Raw genomic sequence first — 17,036 nt, 5'->3', positions numbered from 1 at the left:
GTAATCATTCTTATGGTCAAGGAGGTAATAGGATCACCTTGGTGTTTCTATAGTCATGAAAAGAGCAAGGATAAAGTCACACTCACCTGTCCAGTGGGGGAATAGCTCTCCCAGTGTGGTCAGCTTGTGATATGTTTTTTTTTTAAATCTCTGAACAAACTCTTATTCATCCTCATTTTCATCTCCAAATCTCTTTATCCTTCCAGGATGCAGGGGTCAAAATGAGACAGAGACTCTCTAAGAAGTAGGGTTAAGATACCTTTTACATGAAGACCTTATGTGCTGGCAAATATGGAAACAATTGACAAGTAAATTAACCAGAAACCAGGACTTCATCCTAAGTCTTCAAGGCAAGAGGTCTGAGTTGCCAAAAAAAAAGGTGATGCCCAGGTGTGGACAGGAGCCTCTGTTCCAGTTCCTGGAGATGAGATCTGTGTAGTGAAGCTTCACAGGGAGAGTTCCAATAGCGTCAAAAAGCAAGAGTTTCCAATTAGGACCACCTGGGATTTCTGAAGAAAAGTGAATGTGGAAGAATCCCAGAATTACCAGAGAAGATGCCATCAAACTGACATAAAAAATAAACTGTGTCAATGTGACTGTGATGACCAGGAATCACACAAAGGAGAGGAAGCTTATAGCCCCAACGATGGCAGAAAAGAATTCATGAAGAAATCACCCCAGTGTAGGGTCAGACCCTCACAAGAGCAAACCTCCCATGAGGATGGAAAAGGCTTCAGTGTTGGCTCTGACCTTGACCTTCCCCAGCAGTTGCCCTTGGGAGAGAAGCCCCCTGTGTGTTCTGAGTGTGGGAGGACCTCGGACCATAGCTCGTTGCTGACCTTGCACCCGAGCACTCACCTGGGTGGCAGACACTGCAGGAATGGAAATGGTGAGGGCTTTGGTCTGAGCTCCTGCTTACAGACTCATCAGTGTCCACCCAGGAGAGGAGCCTCCAGGTGTCAGGTGTGTGCTCAGAGCCTCAATGAGAACTCCTCTCTTCCAAGTCATGAGCTTACTCGGCCAGGAGAGAAGCTGGACACCTGTGAGAGAGTCCTCCCCAGAGACAAAACATGTAGTTGGGAGGCGTGTGAGAGGGGACACAACCAGGATCCTGGTCTCCATCCGGGAGTCCACACTGGAGGGAAGCCATCTACGTGTGAGGTAGGCCATACGGGCTTCAGTAAGGCCTCAACCCTTCATGCTCATCCGAGAACCCACACTGGAGAGAAGCCCTACAGATGTGATGTGTGTGACAGGAGCTTCAGCCGTAATTCTCACCTTCAGGCCCACCAGCGAGTCCACACTGGAGAGAGGCCCTACACGTGTGAGGGGTGCGGGAAGGGCTTCATCTCATATCTCCATGTTCACCAGAGGATCCACACAGGGGAGAAGCCCTATAAATGCACCCTGTGTGGGAAGAGCTTCAGCCAGACCTCACATCTGCAGGCCCATAGGAGAGTCCGTACTGGTGAGAAGCCACACAGATGCTTCGTGTGTGGGAAGGGCTTTAGTCAGAGTTCCTGTCTTCAGGTTCATCAGAAAGTCCACACTGGCAATAAACCCAACCCACACAATCAGTTCAGGAAAGGTGTTCTTCAGGACTTAGACCTCTCATTTTCCTCAGAAAATCCTTGTGGCAAAAGTATTTTTTAAAATGTGTTTTAAGAATTCATGAGTAAATTATTTTTTACAGTCTTACAAATTTCATTGGAGAAAATCTATTTTTTTTTTTGCATGAATACCGTGTCTGAGGCAGAGACTAAAATGTCAGTTTTCAAGGGAACCCACAGCAGAGAAACCTTGGAAGGATGCAACCAGAGAGGTTCCACCCAGAGCCTTCATAAGCAATAGAGACCTTAAAAATGAAAAGTCAGCCCAGGGCTTTCACAGGAGTAAAATGACGAAACTAACAAATCCACATCCACTAGAAGGTGAGCTCCAAGTGCACCACACTGTGACCATGACCTTGAACCATTGCCCAATGAATAGCCGGTGCCCTAGAGTTGTTTACCTTGAGAGGTGTGTTAGTCAGCTTTTTAGTGCTGTGACCACAATGCCCCACCAGGGCGAATTAGAGGAGAAAGGTTTATTTGAACTCACTGTTAGAGATTCAGTCTTCGGCTGGCCAGTTCCATTGCTCTGGGGCTGAGGTGGGCCAATGCATCATGGCCAAAGGGTGTGGCAGAGAAGTGCTGCTTCACTCATGAGGGTCAAGAAGCAGAGAGAGAGAGAAAGCACGTGGGGAAGGGGTGGCAGAGAAGATACACCTTTCAGGGCTTGCTCCCAGTGACACACCTCCTCCAGCCACACCCCACCTGCCTGCAGTCACCACCCAGTCAGCCCTTCAAACTGGGATAATCTGATTAGGCCACAGTTCTCATAATCCAATGGTTCTCCTCTGAATACTCCTGCATTAACACAGGACACCTCATATCCAAACCATGACAAGAGGAAAAACCTATCATAAGGAGAACACTTGCAAAACTGTGAACCCAACCCCAGTTAGTTGTAGTCAATTGTGCTAAGAGTTCTTATAAAAAGCCTTAAAGATAAACTCAAGATAAATGATAACTTAATAAAAATACCTAAAAGCCCAAGTCTGCTCTTTGTATAAGATTTTTACAATTGGCTCCTGCTCTCTGCTCAGCTTCAAGAGTAATGGACTAGTTTTTGATCTTAACATTTAAGACATTCTCTGTACAGTGTACCGTAAATTCTGGATAGTATAAATTTCACTGTCCTCTTTAGGTCTTATGTGACAGAAACAAATGGAAACAAAATGGCCTTTGATTTCATAAGCTTCCTGAGGAAAGGGTGTGCAGAAAGGGGAAATCATGGAACATTCAGTTTGGACGTTGGACTAAGCTCATCAGCCCACGGAGCATTCTAGACACCACTCCATACTTCTCAGACCTTTAGTAGTTTTCAGGTTTGTCAGTTGAAGGGTTTACAGCCAGGTGTATGTCCAGTGCAGGTGGGACGGTCTCCCACCATCTTTTCCCTGGACCTTACCTTCTAGGACAATGGGTGTTGAAGCCCCATGGCACCTCAAATGTCACGTTACCATCCAAAATCCAGGTCCGGCTGTACTCTGCTTTGTCACCACCAGATGCTACTCTGGGCCACCAGTGCTCAAGGTTGTTGATATTAGTTAGGGTGTTTTCAATTTTGAGAGATTTAAAAAATCCAGCTTAATCAGCTGAAACCTTAAGGAAGATTTGCTGGTATGCGTAATTTAAAAGAATACACATGTGGGAGGGCACAGGCCTGGCTGAAACAGCTCAGGTTTGACTATTTGTGATTCCCTCATCTCCACCCTTCTGGTTGGTTCCCACATGTGTTCACACCAACTCATGATTCAGTAGATGCCCTGTTAACTTCTAATGCAGCTGATTTTCTGAACCTTTTGTCCCTCTTAGTTATTTAGAGTCTTGACTTTTTTCTAAGTATACCATGTCTAAACATAAGTATATACAATTACGATTTGCCATTTTAGCCACACATGAGAGAGTAAACCTTAAGCTATCTGTATTTTTTCCAGAATAAAATTATATTTTTATTCCTAAAATTAAAAAATAATGCTTGAAGTTTGTAAACAAGCAAAATAATACAAAAAACATTACTACAATATGAGTGGAAACTCCACTGATTAACATAAACTGAATATTTAATTGAATATTTTTGCGAGTATCAATCTAGGTATATGGACACATTCTATTTTATGAAGCAAATTTACAATAATATGCATACAATTCTGTAACATTTTTCTTCATGCAATGTTGGAAACATTTTCTATCAATATTGATCTATTTTTAAATTGCACAGCATTTCTTTTTTTTTTTTTAAAGAGAGAGTGAGAGAGGGGAGAGAGAGAGAGAATCTTCAATATTCATTTTTTAGTTCTCGGCAGACACAACATCTTTGTTGGTATGTGGTGCTGAGGATCGAACCCGGGCCGCACGCATGCCAGGCGAGCGCGCTACGGCTTGAGCCACATCCCCAGCCCCTGCACAGCATTTCAGTATATGGATATATTACGTGTTAACCAGTTTAATCTGATGAATGCTCAGATTGTGTCTTCTGAACAGCAGTTCAATGAAAAATTTAGGATGGTGACATTCATCTTCATGTATTATTATTTCCTTGGAAGAAATAACTAGAATTAGTGCTGTGTCCAAGAATAATCAGTTTTAGACTTAGTGATATGCAGCTGTCTTCCAAACATATGCTTGAGGTTGCATATGTCTCTGACCCTCGTGGGTAATGGGGTAAATCCTAAACCGGATATAAAGGATCTGCTGGAACTGTCTTCACTCACCAGAAGAAAAACTCCCCTATAGATAAAGGTACCATACAGAGCCTTTACAAAATTTTATAAACAATGTCTGATACTAAAGACAACATTAACAGACCTTCCAGGAATGGGGAGGAAACCCAGATTAACTGAAAAGCAAAAAAAAAAAAAAAAAAAAAATCAACAGGCTCCAGGTGATGTGGAGTTACTAGACATGAATTTAAAATAGCTGCTATTAACATATTCACTGAAAATATGGGGAATTTCACCAAAAATTTGAAATCTAAAAAGAACCAAATAGTCTTCGATTTGACAAATACAGTCACTAGTGTTTAAAAGCAAATTAACAGTGGATAAGCTGTTATCTTCTGAAACCTGCAGCACTCAGGTTGACTGTGGGCTTCTTCAGGCAGACAACCAGCCTTATGGTGTAAGTCTGTGAATATTCACCAAAACCAGGCTCTAGGAAGGATCCTTTCTGGAGAGAGTGAATTTGGGGACCTCTTCAGGACATAGCCCCAAAAGAGTCTTGATTTTGAAAGTGAAAGAAGTACCCCTGTTAGTAAGAATCTTTCCTGAGATTTCTTTCCAAGTCTGAATCTGAAATCTTCTTTCTTTGATAATTAGTGCCTAGGTAGCCTTACTGTACTTGTGGGAACTTAGAAAAGAAAAGGAACATGGAGTTTTGACTCAAAAGCATCAGGAGACCGATGGGAGTAACCCCCAGGCCTGGGGGCTCAGGGATGGCCCTCTGTTCCTAGGAGAAGAGAGGTCAAGTTGTTTTGTTTTGTTCCCAAGGAAAAGAATCTGTGAGTAACCGGTTGATAGAAGGAGGAACGGATAGCCACAGCTGGTTAAATGTTACACTTCCTACAAAGTGATGTCCAGACCAACTAGTCCAGGAGGACTGTGGTTTGGCAGGCCTGATATCATGGTTTCCTTCTTTTTCAGCCTGTTCCGGAACAACTGGACCTCAGAGTAGGAGGACCAGTTCTAAGGTGCTTGAGACCCAAGAAAGACACATGCAGATCCAGAATTTCACAGGGCATGATTTATTGGGGGACTTACTGATGGAAGATTTGTCCTGGGTGACAGTCAAACCAATTGAATTCCAATAATTTGGGTCAGAAGGAGGAGCAGGTAGCTGGGTTAGGAAAAAAGTGACTTCATCCTGGCTGGAAGGTACCTGGTTTATCTCTAACTAATATCTAAGGGGAACATGCATAAAGCCAGATTATGGTTATAAAGCTCCACATGCCACTTGAATGATTTTGTCCAGTTTGCTGGGAAACCGTGCAGGAAAAAGAGACTAGGATAACTCTGGGGCAATCATGGTGGTTACAAATCAAGATGGCTGCCATCACATCAAGCTGAATCCATATACTGTCATATCTGCCCTCTCAGTGTTAGGTGGGTTTTAGGAGGCTAAGGGAACAAAGCACCAGGCAACCCACACATGACAGAAGCACCAATCAGGTGCTGAGAGAACCACCTGTCAATCAGTGGGGCCTCCTGACCAATCCTGGATCTCAGCAAGCTGCCCCCGACCAACCCCAGTAGGACAAGAGACTCTAAAAACCTCCCTTTTTTGTCCCAAGCTCTCCTCTCCTGCTCTAAGCCCAATAAAAATTCAAATCTGGATGAGCCTGCACCCGACTCCCCAGGACCCGCACTGTTGGGCTGGGGGTTCTCACCTCACCCAAAACCAAATCTCAATAAAGCCTTGTTCAGCAGCCTTTTAATCTGCCTCCTTTTGGTCACTGGGACCTGACCTTACATCTTGTGCCGAAACCCGGGAGGGCTTTTCGGGCCTTCCCCATACCTTACATCTGGGGTAGAGTCCACCCTCTCCTTCAAATGAAACAGGAAATTCCAAAGCTGCTCTTTCTTTCCCTCTCCCTTCATCCAGTCTGACAGAAGTGGTGTAAATTCCCTTGTTTCCCTGACCTTCCAGCCCCTCTCTGTCCTGGGGGTCTATCCATGCACGTGCCATAGACACCCACCCATTCTGTTCAAGGCCCCAGGAACAGTGGAGAGGCCCCAGTCCTCTTGTGAGCCATTTCGATCTATTTGGGCCTCCCCCCATGGATTGAAGGGACGTCTCAACCCCCGCCCGGCCCTTATCCATTCCTTGGGTGATCAAAATTTGGGACACCTTTTTCTGCTCCCACCCACCCCCAAGAGTGCTGGAAGGTCATGGGAAACAGCGAGTCCTCCTTAGACCCCAAACACCTTTGGGTTGTTTATATTCCAATTTTGCCAAATTAGAACTCACTCAAGACCTACACCATAAGTGGCTGGTCTTTTACTCCACTGTGGCCTGGCTCCAGTAGGACTTAGACAATGGATCAAAATGACCCCCAGAAGGAACTTTTGATTTTTCAAATCCTCACTGTTTTGGACAATTTCTGTCACTGGACAGAGAAGTGGGCAGAAGTCCCTTACATCCAGATTTTTTGGGATTCACTTCCGTCTTACCCTCTGCTCTACCTGTCCTCTGCTCAAGTTTTTCTTGCTAAGGAAAATCCCAAACCCCTTTCCCATTGTTCTCCTACATCTTCTTCCTCATTCCCAGATCCCCCCAGCTGCTATCATCCCCACCTTCCTGTCTTCCCCCTCCCTACCTAGGCCAATCCTCTCCCTCCTCTCCTCCCCCTCCTCCTGCAACCACAGCTGCTCCTCCTCTGCTCCCCCATAGTTCCTCTTCTGTTGCTCCAGGACCCTCCTCCTCCCTCCTTCTCCCCTCCTCTCCCTCCTCCTCTCCTGCAGTCAGGATTCCTCTGCCCCCTCCTCTACTGATACAACTCTTCCCCTTCCTCCTCAATGGATCCCTCCACCCACTCACTCCTCTCTTCTCCTGTCAGTGCCCACACCTGGCCCCACCAGGCCCTCTTATCAGCTAACCCAAAGCTTTTTTGTCCTCTCAGGGAAGTGGCTGGTGCTGAAGTGATTGTCCGAGTACCTGTCCCCTTCTCACTTCAAGATCTTTTCCAGATTGAAAAGTGCCTTGGGTCCTTCCCTTCTGACTCTTCTACTTATATTAAGGAATTCCAATACCTCTCTCAGACTTACCATCTTACCTGGCATGATGTTTATATCGTTCTCCCCTCCACTCTTACCCTGGATGAGTGAATCTTCATCCAGCAGGCCACATGAGATCATGCTGATCAAATTTGTCTAGCAGATATAACTCTCTCCATAGGTGAAATAGCTGTTCCCCTAACCGAACCAAACTGGGGCTACCAGGATGGCCAAGGAGGTCGCCATCACTGTGCTCACATGGTCCAAAATCTTATAGTGGGCATGCAGGTGGTTTCCAACAAGGTGGTTAACTTTGATAAGCTGAGAGAAATCACCCAGGATCCAGTTGAGAATCCAGCCTTATTTCTCAACCACCTTACAGAGGCCCTCACCAAATATACTAAGCTGGATCTTGAGTCTCCCTCCAGGGCTACAGTGTTATCAACCCATTTAATTCCTCAATTGGCCCATGATATTAGAAAAAAAGCCCAAATGGGCTGAAGAGCCCTTAGACCCCTATCTGAGATCTGAAGAAAATGGCCTTTAAAGTCTATAATGCTCAGGAAGAATCGACTGAGCTAGGCAGGCAGGCTCAATTGCAGAGAAAAGTAACACTGCAAACCCAGGCCTATGACTCCAGCAAGAGCTCCACGGGGGACCCAGCATTCCTCTCCACCAGGGGCTTCAAATGTGGATGCAAAGGTCACTGGGCTCGCCAATGCCCAAAGCCATGGTCCCCCCCTCCAGGCTGTGCCCCACCTGTAAGCAGACAGGACATTGGAAAAATGACTGCCCCATGGCTGGCCCTTCCTCAGCACCTCCACATGGGGGTATGACCATCCAAGTTGTCCCTTCTCTTGACTATTGGGGTTCACAGAAGCTTGAGGAAGCCCAGACTCAAGGACTCCCATCACCCTCGCTGAGCCCAGGCTAACGTTCCAGGTAGTGGGTAAGTCCATAACCTTCCTTGTGGACACCAGAGCTACTGATTCTGTCTTGCCTGACCACTCTGGGCCTCTGAATGTGGATTCTTGACAACAAAAGGATCACTGGTGGAAAATGACTCTCTGATTACTAGACTCTTAGAGACACTACAACTGCATCATTAGTGGCCATCATACACTGCAGAGGACATCAAAATTCCTCTGGCCCTATAGCTATGGGCAACATCAAAGCAGACTCCATATCATGAGAACTAATGGCCAAATCCTCAGCAGCCCCTATCCTATTTCTAGCCACCACAATTAAACCTATCTATTCTCCACAGGAACGACAGGACCTCCATTTCCAGGAGGCTGGCTGGATCTTCCTGGGGGATCAAATTGCCCTCCCTACACAGCAAGCTTATAGCTTACTGATGGACATTCATAACTCTCTTCATATTAGCCCCAAGCCCCTTTTTCAGTTTTTACAATCCCTCTTTTATTTCCCAGGAATGAGAACTACTCTCCAGCAGGTCCACTCGGCTTGTTCTATCTGCTCCACAGTATCCCCACAAGGGAGCCTCAAACCTAAACTCCTCATGCATCAGATGAGGGGCCACCAGCCAAGTGAAGACTAGTAGATCGACTTCACTCACATGCCTAGGCACAAAAATCTTTGCTACCTACTTACTTTGGTGGATACTTCTTCAGGTTGGATAGAAGCCTTCCCTACTTCCAGGGAAACTGCTGACACTGTCACCTCCATCCTCATTGAGCAGATCATTCCCAGGTTTGGACTTCCTGCTTCCATCCAGTCAGACAACAGTCCGGCCTTCACTTCTCAGGTTGTTCAACTAGTCTCCAAAGGCCTCAACATCACTGGAGGCTCCACATCACCTACCAACCCCAATCCTCGGGTCAGGTTGAGAGGGCTAACGGCATTCTCAAGGATCATCTCACTAAACTTGCTATTGAACTCAGGTTCTCCTGGCCCAATCTCCTGCCATTGGCCCTCACCCGGATTCAGGCAGCCTCTAAGCCCCCTCAGGCCTTAGCCCCTTTGAGCTACTCCATGGGTGCCCTTCCTCCATCAACCAAAGCTTTACGGTCACTCCTCCTCCCCTGAGTCCGACCTGCCCTATCTCACACTTCTACACAAACTCCTAAGAGAACATGCAGACCAGTGCCTTCCTGTGCCATCCGTTACCTCTATCCCAGCACCACACCAGCATCTGAATCAGACCCTCTTCAACCAGGTGACACAGTCTTACTTCAACAGCTGCATCCTCAATCATTGGAACCTCGAGGGATGGGACCCCGTACAGTCATACTTACTACTTCAATGGAAGCCAAGATTTTGGGCTACTCCTCCTGGTACCATGTCTCCTGACTTAAAAAGGCACTTGTTCCAAATGTCCACCTTTGGACTTCCACCACGCTGGGACCCACCAAACTCAAAATTTCTCACCAACCCTCTTCTTCTTTTACTAATCATTAATCTCTCTCAAGCTTCTATCCCAACCCATAGATGGCGCTTCTACATCCAAGTGACATGGCATCAGGATGACATCACACACTCTGTTTATGGGTCAAGTCAATTGCCCTTCCACTGGCTACAATCAGGCGGTCACCCTTAACAGTACTGAATTCAACGGAGCCACCTGGTCCCAGCTATGTGCAGCAATGCTCTGCTTCATATCAGACCAAACTGAGGAATCTTGTAAGTGCTGGCCCGACACCTACGGTGGGTGCCCTTATAATTCATGCAAGAAATGCTTCCTAGATAAGCCTTGCTATGAGAAAAGAGCATACACCAAATTAACATTTGGGACCTATGGGACTCTAAATGGGCTTCTGGTGTTTATGGTAAATTTATTCTTGGGGTTTTGCCAAGTTCCCCTTGGCCTCTATCAGAATCTGGAGAAGTCAAATTCCCATAACCATCCAGGAGCAAGAGAGGGAACTCCAACCCCAGCTGGATGCAGTTGCCCACCCTAAAGCTAACCCTTTCTCTGGATGGCCCTAATACATCAGGGCCTTCAGCTTCTCAATTTACCCAAAGTTAATAACATTTCCGACTGTTTCCTCTGCGCAGGTTTGGATCGTACTCTGTTAACTGCGATTCCCATTGATCTTCCTCTCCACACTTCAACTAGACCCCAAGGACCCCCCTCTCCAGCCTTTGAGGAAATTCTCATCAGAGAATTTCTCCTGCTGCTACACTGCCTCTGGTTCAGCAGCCTGTGACCCAATCTTTTAGATTTCTTCCCCAACCTTTGCTCTGCCAGGGTTCTTTTCCCAGTGCAATGGTACCTTAACAAAAATCTAAGCCTCAGCATGCCCTTCACTTTTTGTGCTCCTTCCATCTTGGTCCCCCAATTAACTCTGTACAGTGAGGCTGAGTTAACATGGCTTGTCACCACCTCCCTTTCCAGGGAAAGATGAGCCGTCTTTCTACCAGTAGTGGTTGGACTCTCCCTGCCCTCCTCACTCACTGCCTCCAGACTAGGGGCAGGAGGACTTGGTTCTGCAGTAACCGTTACTCGGAAGCTTGAACAACAACTTTAGGAAGGGACAGAATCATTGACCACCTCTCTCACTTCTCTACAAAAGCAAATAACATCTATTGCCCAAGTTTCATCATAGCACTGTCAAGCCCTTGATCTCCTGACAGCAGACAAAGGAGGAACCTGTCTATTCCTGAAAGAAGAATGCTGCTACTATATCAGCAAAACTGAACTGGTTGAAAAGAATGTTGACACCCTCCATCCTTTCAACTGGGTGAAAGTCTTAAACAACAACAATCAAATGACCCCTGGCCAGGCTGGCTAAACTCTGCCCTCATTACATGGCTGACTCCCATTCTCACTCCTATATTAGTCATAGGGTTTCTATTAATGATTGCTCCCTCTCACTTCAGGTTCACCTGAAAGCACATGGGTAAAATTGCCAGAATGACCTACAACCAGATGCTCCTACACCCCTAGAGTCGCCTCTCCATCCAACTGACACCCGAGCCACCCACTTCCCCCCAGCGCCCCTAGCCAGCAGGAAGTAGCCAGATGTAATTCGGCAGCCTGTATCATGAAAAAGACTGGTATGTTAGGTCTGTTTGAGGTGGATAACAGAACAAAGCACCAGGCAACCTGTGTGCATGAAAGAACCACTAATCAGATCCTGACAGAACCACCTGTCAATCAGTGGGGCCTCCTGACCAATCCTGGATCTCAGCAAGCTGCCCGACTAACCCCAGTAGGACAAGGGACTCTTAAAAGCCACCCTTTCCTGTCCCAATTCCTCCTATCCTGCCATAACCCCCATAAAATTCCCATACAGCTGAGCCTGCACACAACTTCCCCAGACCTGCTCGGTTGGACTGGAGGGTCTCACCTGGGAGTGAATCTCAATAAAGCCTTGTTCAGTAGCCTTTTAATCTGCTCCTTTTGGTCACTGGGGCCTGACCTTACACTCAGTATCCTGCCCTGAGACATTGAATGAAATCCAGGTAAACAGAGTTTTCATTCTTAAATCCCTTTCTATTCTGAGATAATGGATGTGTGTCTTATGAAGGGATTTTAACATTCTGTGAGGGACACAAAAGGAGTCCTGTGTCAACCAAAGGATTCCTGTGACACCAAAGGATTCCATGTCAGTGGTAAGTAGTATTCTGCACTGGTGTTGAGGGCCCACTTCAGGGACCATGAACAGGGGGCCAGTTACCAGGTGTGCAGATGGGTTGGGGCTTCCTCCAGGGCCCTGGAAGGACTTCTGCTGGGTCAGTGGATAAGTCCCTGGCAGTCAGCACTGGCTCTGGACTATGGCCAAGAGGGGTGGAATTGAGTTACAGGGATGGTCCAGGTTCCCCAGCCAAGATGGAGCTCTGCGGGCTGCCTCTGGTGGCCAAATGAGCATGATGATCCCAAGATCCTGGGTGGTCAGGACTGGCTCTCAGACCGCAGCTGAGCATGTTGTAGGGACTGGAGCTGCACCTAAGGGCCACTTCAGGATCCACAGTGTGACTGCGACTGGCTGGCCTGTCAGGAAGGGTAGAGAAGGGTGCCAGGAGTGTGGGTCTGTCTGACACAGAGGATGCAGTCCTCACTTGTGAGCCTGGACTGTGAAATAACAAGTCCAGATTTAGAATCAGGAGAGACTTTGTTCAAATAGAGTATTAAAGAGAAAGCTCTGATCTCAAATACACAAGTGTCTCAAACAGAAAAGGGCTCTTCTTTTATAGAGCATGGGGGAAGCCACCCAGGAGATACATGATTGGGAACCATCCCGGCTTTCCTGTGGTATCAGACCACCCAAGGTATGAGATCTTTGCTCTACAGGTGAGACAGCTCTTGTAGCTCTGCAGTTGGGCGTAACCCATTGGGAACTGGACAGCCCATCCCCTACCTTATTTGGCAAAGAACATTCCATGGAAAACCTTTGATGTATCTATTGCATATAAATAAAGCAAGCACAGGCTCCATCTCTTTCCAGTGAGAAAGCTTAAAGATTGAAGATCCGTCCGCCCCTGCTCTTTAAAATTAGTTCCTGTGTACTGTGGGTTTTTTTTTTTTTTTTGCCATTTCCTTCTTTTAGCTTTTATTCTGCAGCCAGCCTACTCCATGAAGAGGGACCCCAATTCTGCTACCCACACAGGACATGGGCGAGAGAGCAGGCAGGTCCTTTGTGAGGGAGGCACTGGGATGAGCAGGGGCTGAAGTCTGAGACTTCACAGGAAAAATTCAGCATCTTCAAAGATGTCCCACAGATGTCCTTGAAAATGCTTGAGGAACTCAGAGGAACAACCCAGAAAATGAGACTGCTGCCCCCAAATCCTCTGCTCTAGGAATATCAGGCCTGTTAAACTTGGGCTGGAACCTGCCCTGGGCCCAGCAGGCCAAACCAATGGAGCTTAATCCTAGTAACTGAGTTTTGGCTGGTCACAGAACATCCTGCAGCCAGATAACTGAGTAGGCTGTAAACAACTAGCTAGTTAAGCTATACCCCTGTGTCTGGTGGATTGACTAGGCTGTAGCTAATCACATGGTTTTTGAAGACTAACTTCTGCTTTCCTATAAATGCTGTCTGATGAGTGGTGGAAGCTCTCAGAATCTGCTGCAGTCAGGAAGCAAAACCAATTCATGAATTGAATTGCTTCAAACTGCTGATTCATGAATTGGTTTTGATTTGCTGCAATAAACTTGACTGAGCAATTTTTTGGGGGGGAGCATTGGGGATTGAACCCAGGGGTGCTTTACCACTGAGCCACATCCCCAGGCCTTTCATTTTTTCTTTTGTGATAGAGTCTTAATAAGTTGCTTAGGGCCTTGCTATGTTGCTGAGTCTGGCTTTGAACTTACAAACATCCTGCCTCAGCTTCCAAGCTGCTGGGATTGCAGGCGTGCAACAACGGCACCAACTGAATTTTCTAATAGCAATCAACAGCTAGTGCAAACTTGGTGTGGGCAATCAGGTTTCTTCATTCCTCTGGCCTTGTGAAGCTAAACCAGGCTCATCACTGGGAGCAGCAAAGCAGGCTGCTTAGAAGATATCCTGAGACATCTGGAGTCTTCATGAGGCAACACCTGAGAGGGGCTTTGAAGAGCAAGTTGGTTGCAGGTAAAGGAGAGCCGGTCTGTGACTATTTAAATACAATAAATAAAATCTTTACTTAGAGAGCTTTCACTCACTCTCCATTTTCTTTAAGAGTGAAAAGAGCCTGAGACTTTCCCAGGTGGCCTCCTGCTGAGGCTGGGAGGACTGGAGCTCAGCAAGGCCCAACCTGCAAAGTCAGACCCAGGAAGAAGCCCTGTCTAGTGTCACTGAGCTGCCACCCCATAGTCCCTTTGATATTTGCAACTCCCCAGGGAGAATACCCTCCCCTCTTCTGTGTGTCACAAGCTGTCCATGGGCTGTGTGGATTGTTGCTCATAGTAGCCTCCTGAGGGGATGGGTCTGGCATTGTGAACGCCTTGTAGCACCCCCTTGTGGGCGGCCACCATGTCACGTGACCAGCATTTTCCTTTCCTGATTGGTGAGGCTCTGTTGGTCAAGTCCCTTGATCTGGCCACATCAAAGTGGCCATAGATGGTGGCCCCAATCTTGAGAGTCATAAAAATGTCACCAAATGTGTCTTCATGCATGGGTGTGCCTTCCTACATCCCCAGGGATCGAGTTACCTTACCTGTCCTTGTAACCCTGCCCCTCTTGACCTGTTTTGGATGGAAATTTCTAAGAATCAGAGTCCCCCCAATAAAAGACCACTCCGGAACGTTCTCTCTCTCTCTCTCTCTCTCTCTCTCTCTCTCTCTCTCTCTCTCTCTCTCTCTCCATTCCTCGCTCTCCCATTTGGGGAGCTTGAGGCCGAGGGCAGAGGAGCCATCCCGGGGCTTGATTTAAAGGTAAACTGCGTGTCTGTGTTTCATTTGATACCTTAGGAAATTCACTCCAGCGACCTCTAGTTTGGCTGCCCGTGCTGGTAGGGGGCAGTACCCCCTCAGGGATTGATTGCCGGATGCAGGTGAACCTCCCCCTCAAGCTCTGCCTAAGATCCCCCACAGCACCTGAGATGGGTGTGACTTGCCAAGATGTCAATCAATCTGCTGACCACAAGACACCAGGAAGCAAGACTCCACCCTTGAGGCCTCATCCCTGCCTTTGATGTCCCTGTTATAAATAAACCAAAATGGGCTCACTTGTCCTCTCCTTCTAGAGTGGAAGCAGGACCCTTAAGGTCACAGAACCATCCCACCCTCAATTCCAGAATTATTTCTGTGTCATGTGATTTTTTTCTTATACTTCACTGCCAGCTCACTACTCGTGGGGGAACACAGCTGATCTTGGCTGGGCATGTCACGGGCAAGATGTGTGGGTCCTAGCAGCAGCCTAGTGACAAAGATTGGGAGCCAGACTCCACAGTGAGTTCCAGGTTTAGGTCCAGTCTAATGATTCATTTCATTTCTGATGCTAAGCATCAGATCCCACAGATTAAGGGCTCATTTTCATATGATTGCTCCTAATCAAGTCCAAACTTGAGGTCCCAGGCCTCTTTTAGTTCTGACTGACTAGCTCGCTCCTTGGGTGCAATCATTTCCTAGAATGATTTGCAGAACTCAGGAAAAGACCTTTCTCTTGCCAATCTATAACTACAGATAAAACTCTTTTGAGTCACAAGAAAGAGGTGCATAGGGCGAGGCACCTGGGGGTGGGGGAGGCAGTGCAGTTTCTCTGCCCTTGCATGGCCCTCCCAGCACCTATCAAGGTGTAGCGTTGTGTTCACCAACTTTGAACGCTCAAAGGGATTTTATGGAAATTTCACTATGTACGTGTGGCTAATGACATTTACCCTTTGACTGAGCTCCATTTGTGGCCTCTCTGCCACTTCCTAGATGTCAGAGGAGAGTGGGGCTGATGGTCCCAACTCCTCTAGAAAGGTTGTAGAAGAAGGTTATTTTCACAACGCTGTGAATGTAGCAATGTCACTTCTGTTGTACACATTTTAAAAAAGCTAATTTTGTGAGTTACATATCAAAAATATTATTTTTCTTTTTTTCTTTTGTAATGGGGAATGAACCCAGAGCCTGATGTATGCTAGGAAAGAATGCTACCCCTGAGCTACATCCCCAGCCTCTCAACATATTTTCTAAACATTATGTTAAAAATATTTTCCATGGGCTGGGATTGTGGCTCAGTGAGTGCTTCTCTAGCATGTGTAAGGCACTGAGTTAGATCCTCAGCACCACATAAAAATAATATATAAAATACAGCTAAAAAAAGTCATAGCCTTAAAAATTTTCTTTTCATGGCAAAAAAGAGAAACAATCAGAAAAAAAAACTGGCAGAAAATATTAGCAAGAAAAGAGAATCATGAGTATATGAATAATACTTAAATGATGAGGGAAAAATGATGGGAAAATCCAATAAAATTGGGCAAAATATTTGGATAATTTATCAAAAATGTAATTGCTGCCCCTGTCCAGCACCGGCAACTGAACGAAAGTCATTCATGTAAATTTGGGGTGACACAAAATACCATGCAGACATGGAATATATTTTTATAAACTTCAGGATGGCTTCCCAGGCTCCAGGCCTCAGGCTCCCATGGGGGTGGGGCAAGAGGAGAGGCTGATGAGAGACAGCGAGAGAGTGCGCCCCATGTATGTTCTGGAGATGGCTTTCATTGGGGGATGCTACTGCTTAGAATATTCTATCCAAAAAAAGGAGGGGGGGGCAAAGGTAGGATTACAAATGAACAGGTGAGTATACTCAACTCCACCGGGTAAGGCTTACTCCTGGAGCCACGCCTCATTATCCGAGCAGAGGTAAAGCCCAAGTTATTGCAAATAATTGTTCAGTATCTCTTGCTCAGGACTTAAGGGCGTGTATTTCCAACATGTAATAACGACCTTTGAAAACCAAAAGGTTTCCTATTTCATTTACAATACAGAAAATGTATGTTAAAAACTACTTTTAGATACCAGGCTACCTCACTCATTCTGTAAATTATGGTAAACACCTTTTCAGTTCTTTACTGAGTCCCCATAGTCATTCCCTGTCAATTCCTTGAAGATCATATCAAATTTGTTTTAATAACGCTGCAAGCCTTGAAGGTATTTACTCCGTCCATGGAATAATTTTTTTTTGAGGAAGAGGGAAAACATGAGCACTGAGCTCAGTTCACATCAATTCCCATGAGCTCAGAACAGTATAGCAGCCAAGTTAGCAGAAGAGGAAACGGCTCCTTTAAGTATTCTGGGAAATGTAGTTCAGACGCTCCTGGACACGCATGTACTTCCGCTCCGACA

The 17,036-nt window shown here is 46.4% G+C and overlaps 1 protein-coding gene across 1 annotated transcript; it reads left to right on the top strand.

Annotated features, from left to right (window-relative positions):
• The first annotated feature begins 167 nt into the window (after positions 1–167).
• Positions 168–10,485, top strand: LOC144371124 (uncharacterized). Its single transcript, XM_078033338.1, has 2 exons — positions 168–1,642; positions 10,334–10,485. The coding sequence occupies exons 1-2, from the start codon at positions 664–666 to the stop codon at positions 10,483–10,485; spliced, it is 1,131 nt and encodes a 376-aa protein (XP_077889464.1). The 5' UTR covers positions 168–663.
• Positions 10,486–17,036: the final 6,551 nt, after the last annotated feature.

This window comes from Ictidomys tridecemlineatus, chromosome 15 (assembly GCF_052094955.1).
Source record: "Ictidomys tridecemlineatus isolate mIctTri1 chromosome 15, mIctTri1.hap1, whole genome shotgun sequence".
Lineage (NCBI taxonomy): Eukaryota > Metazoa > Chordata > Mammalia > Rodentia > Sciuridae > Ictidomys > Ictidomys tridecemlineatus.
This window is presented reverse-complemented; position numbering and strand designations above follow the sequence as displayed.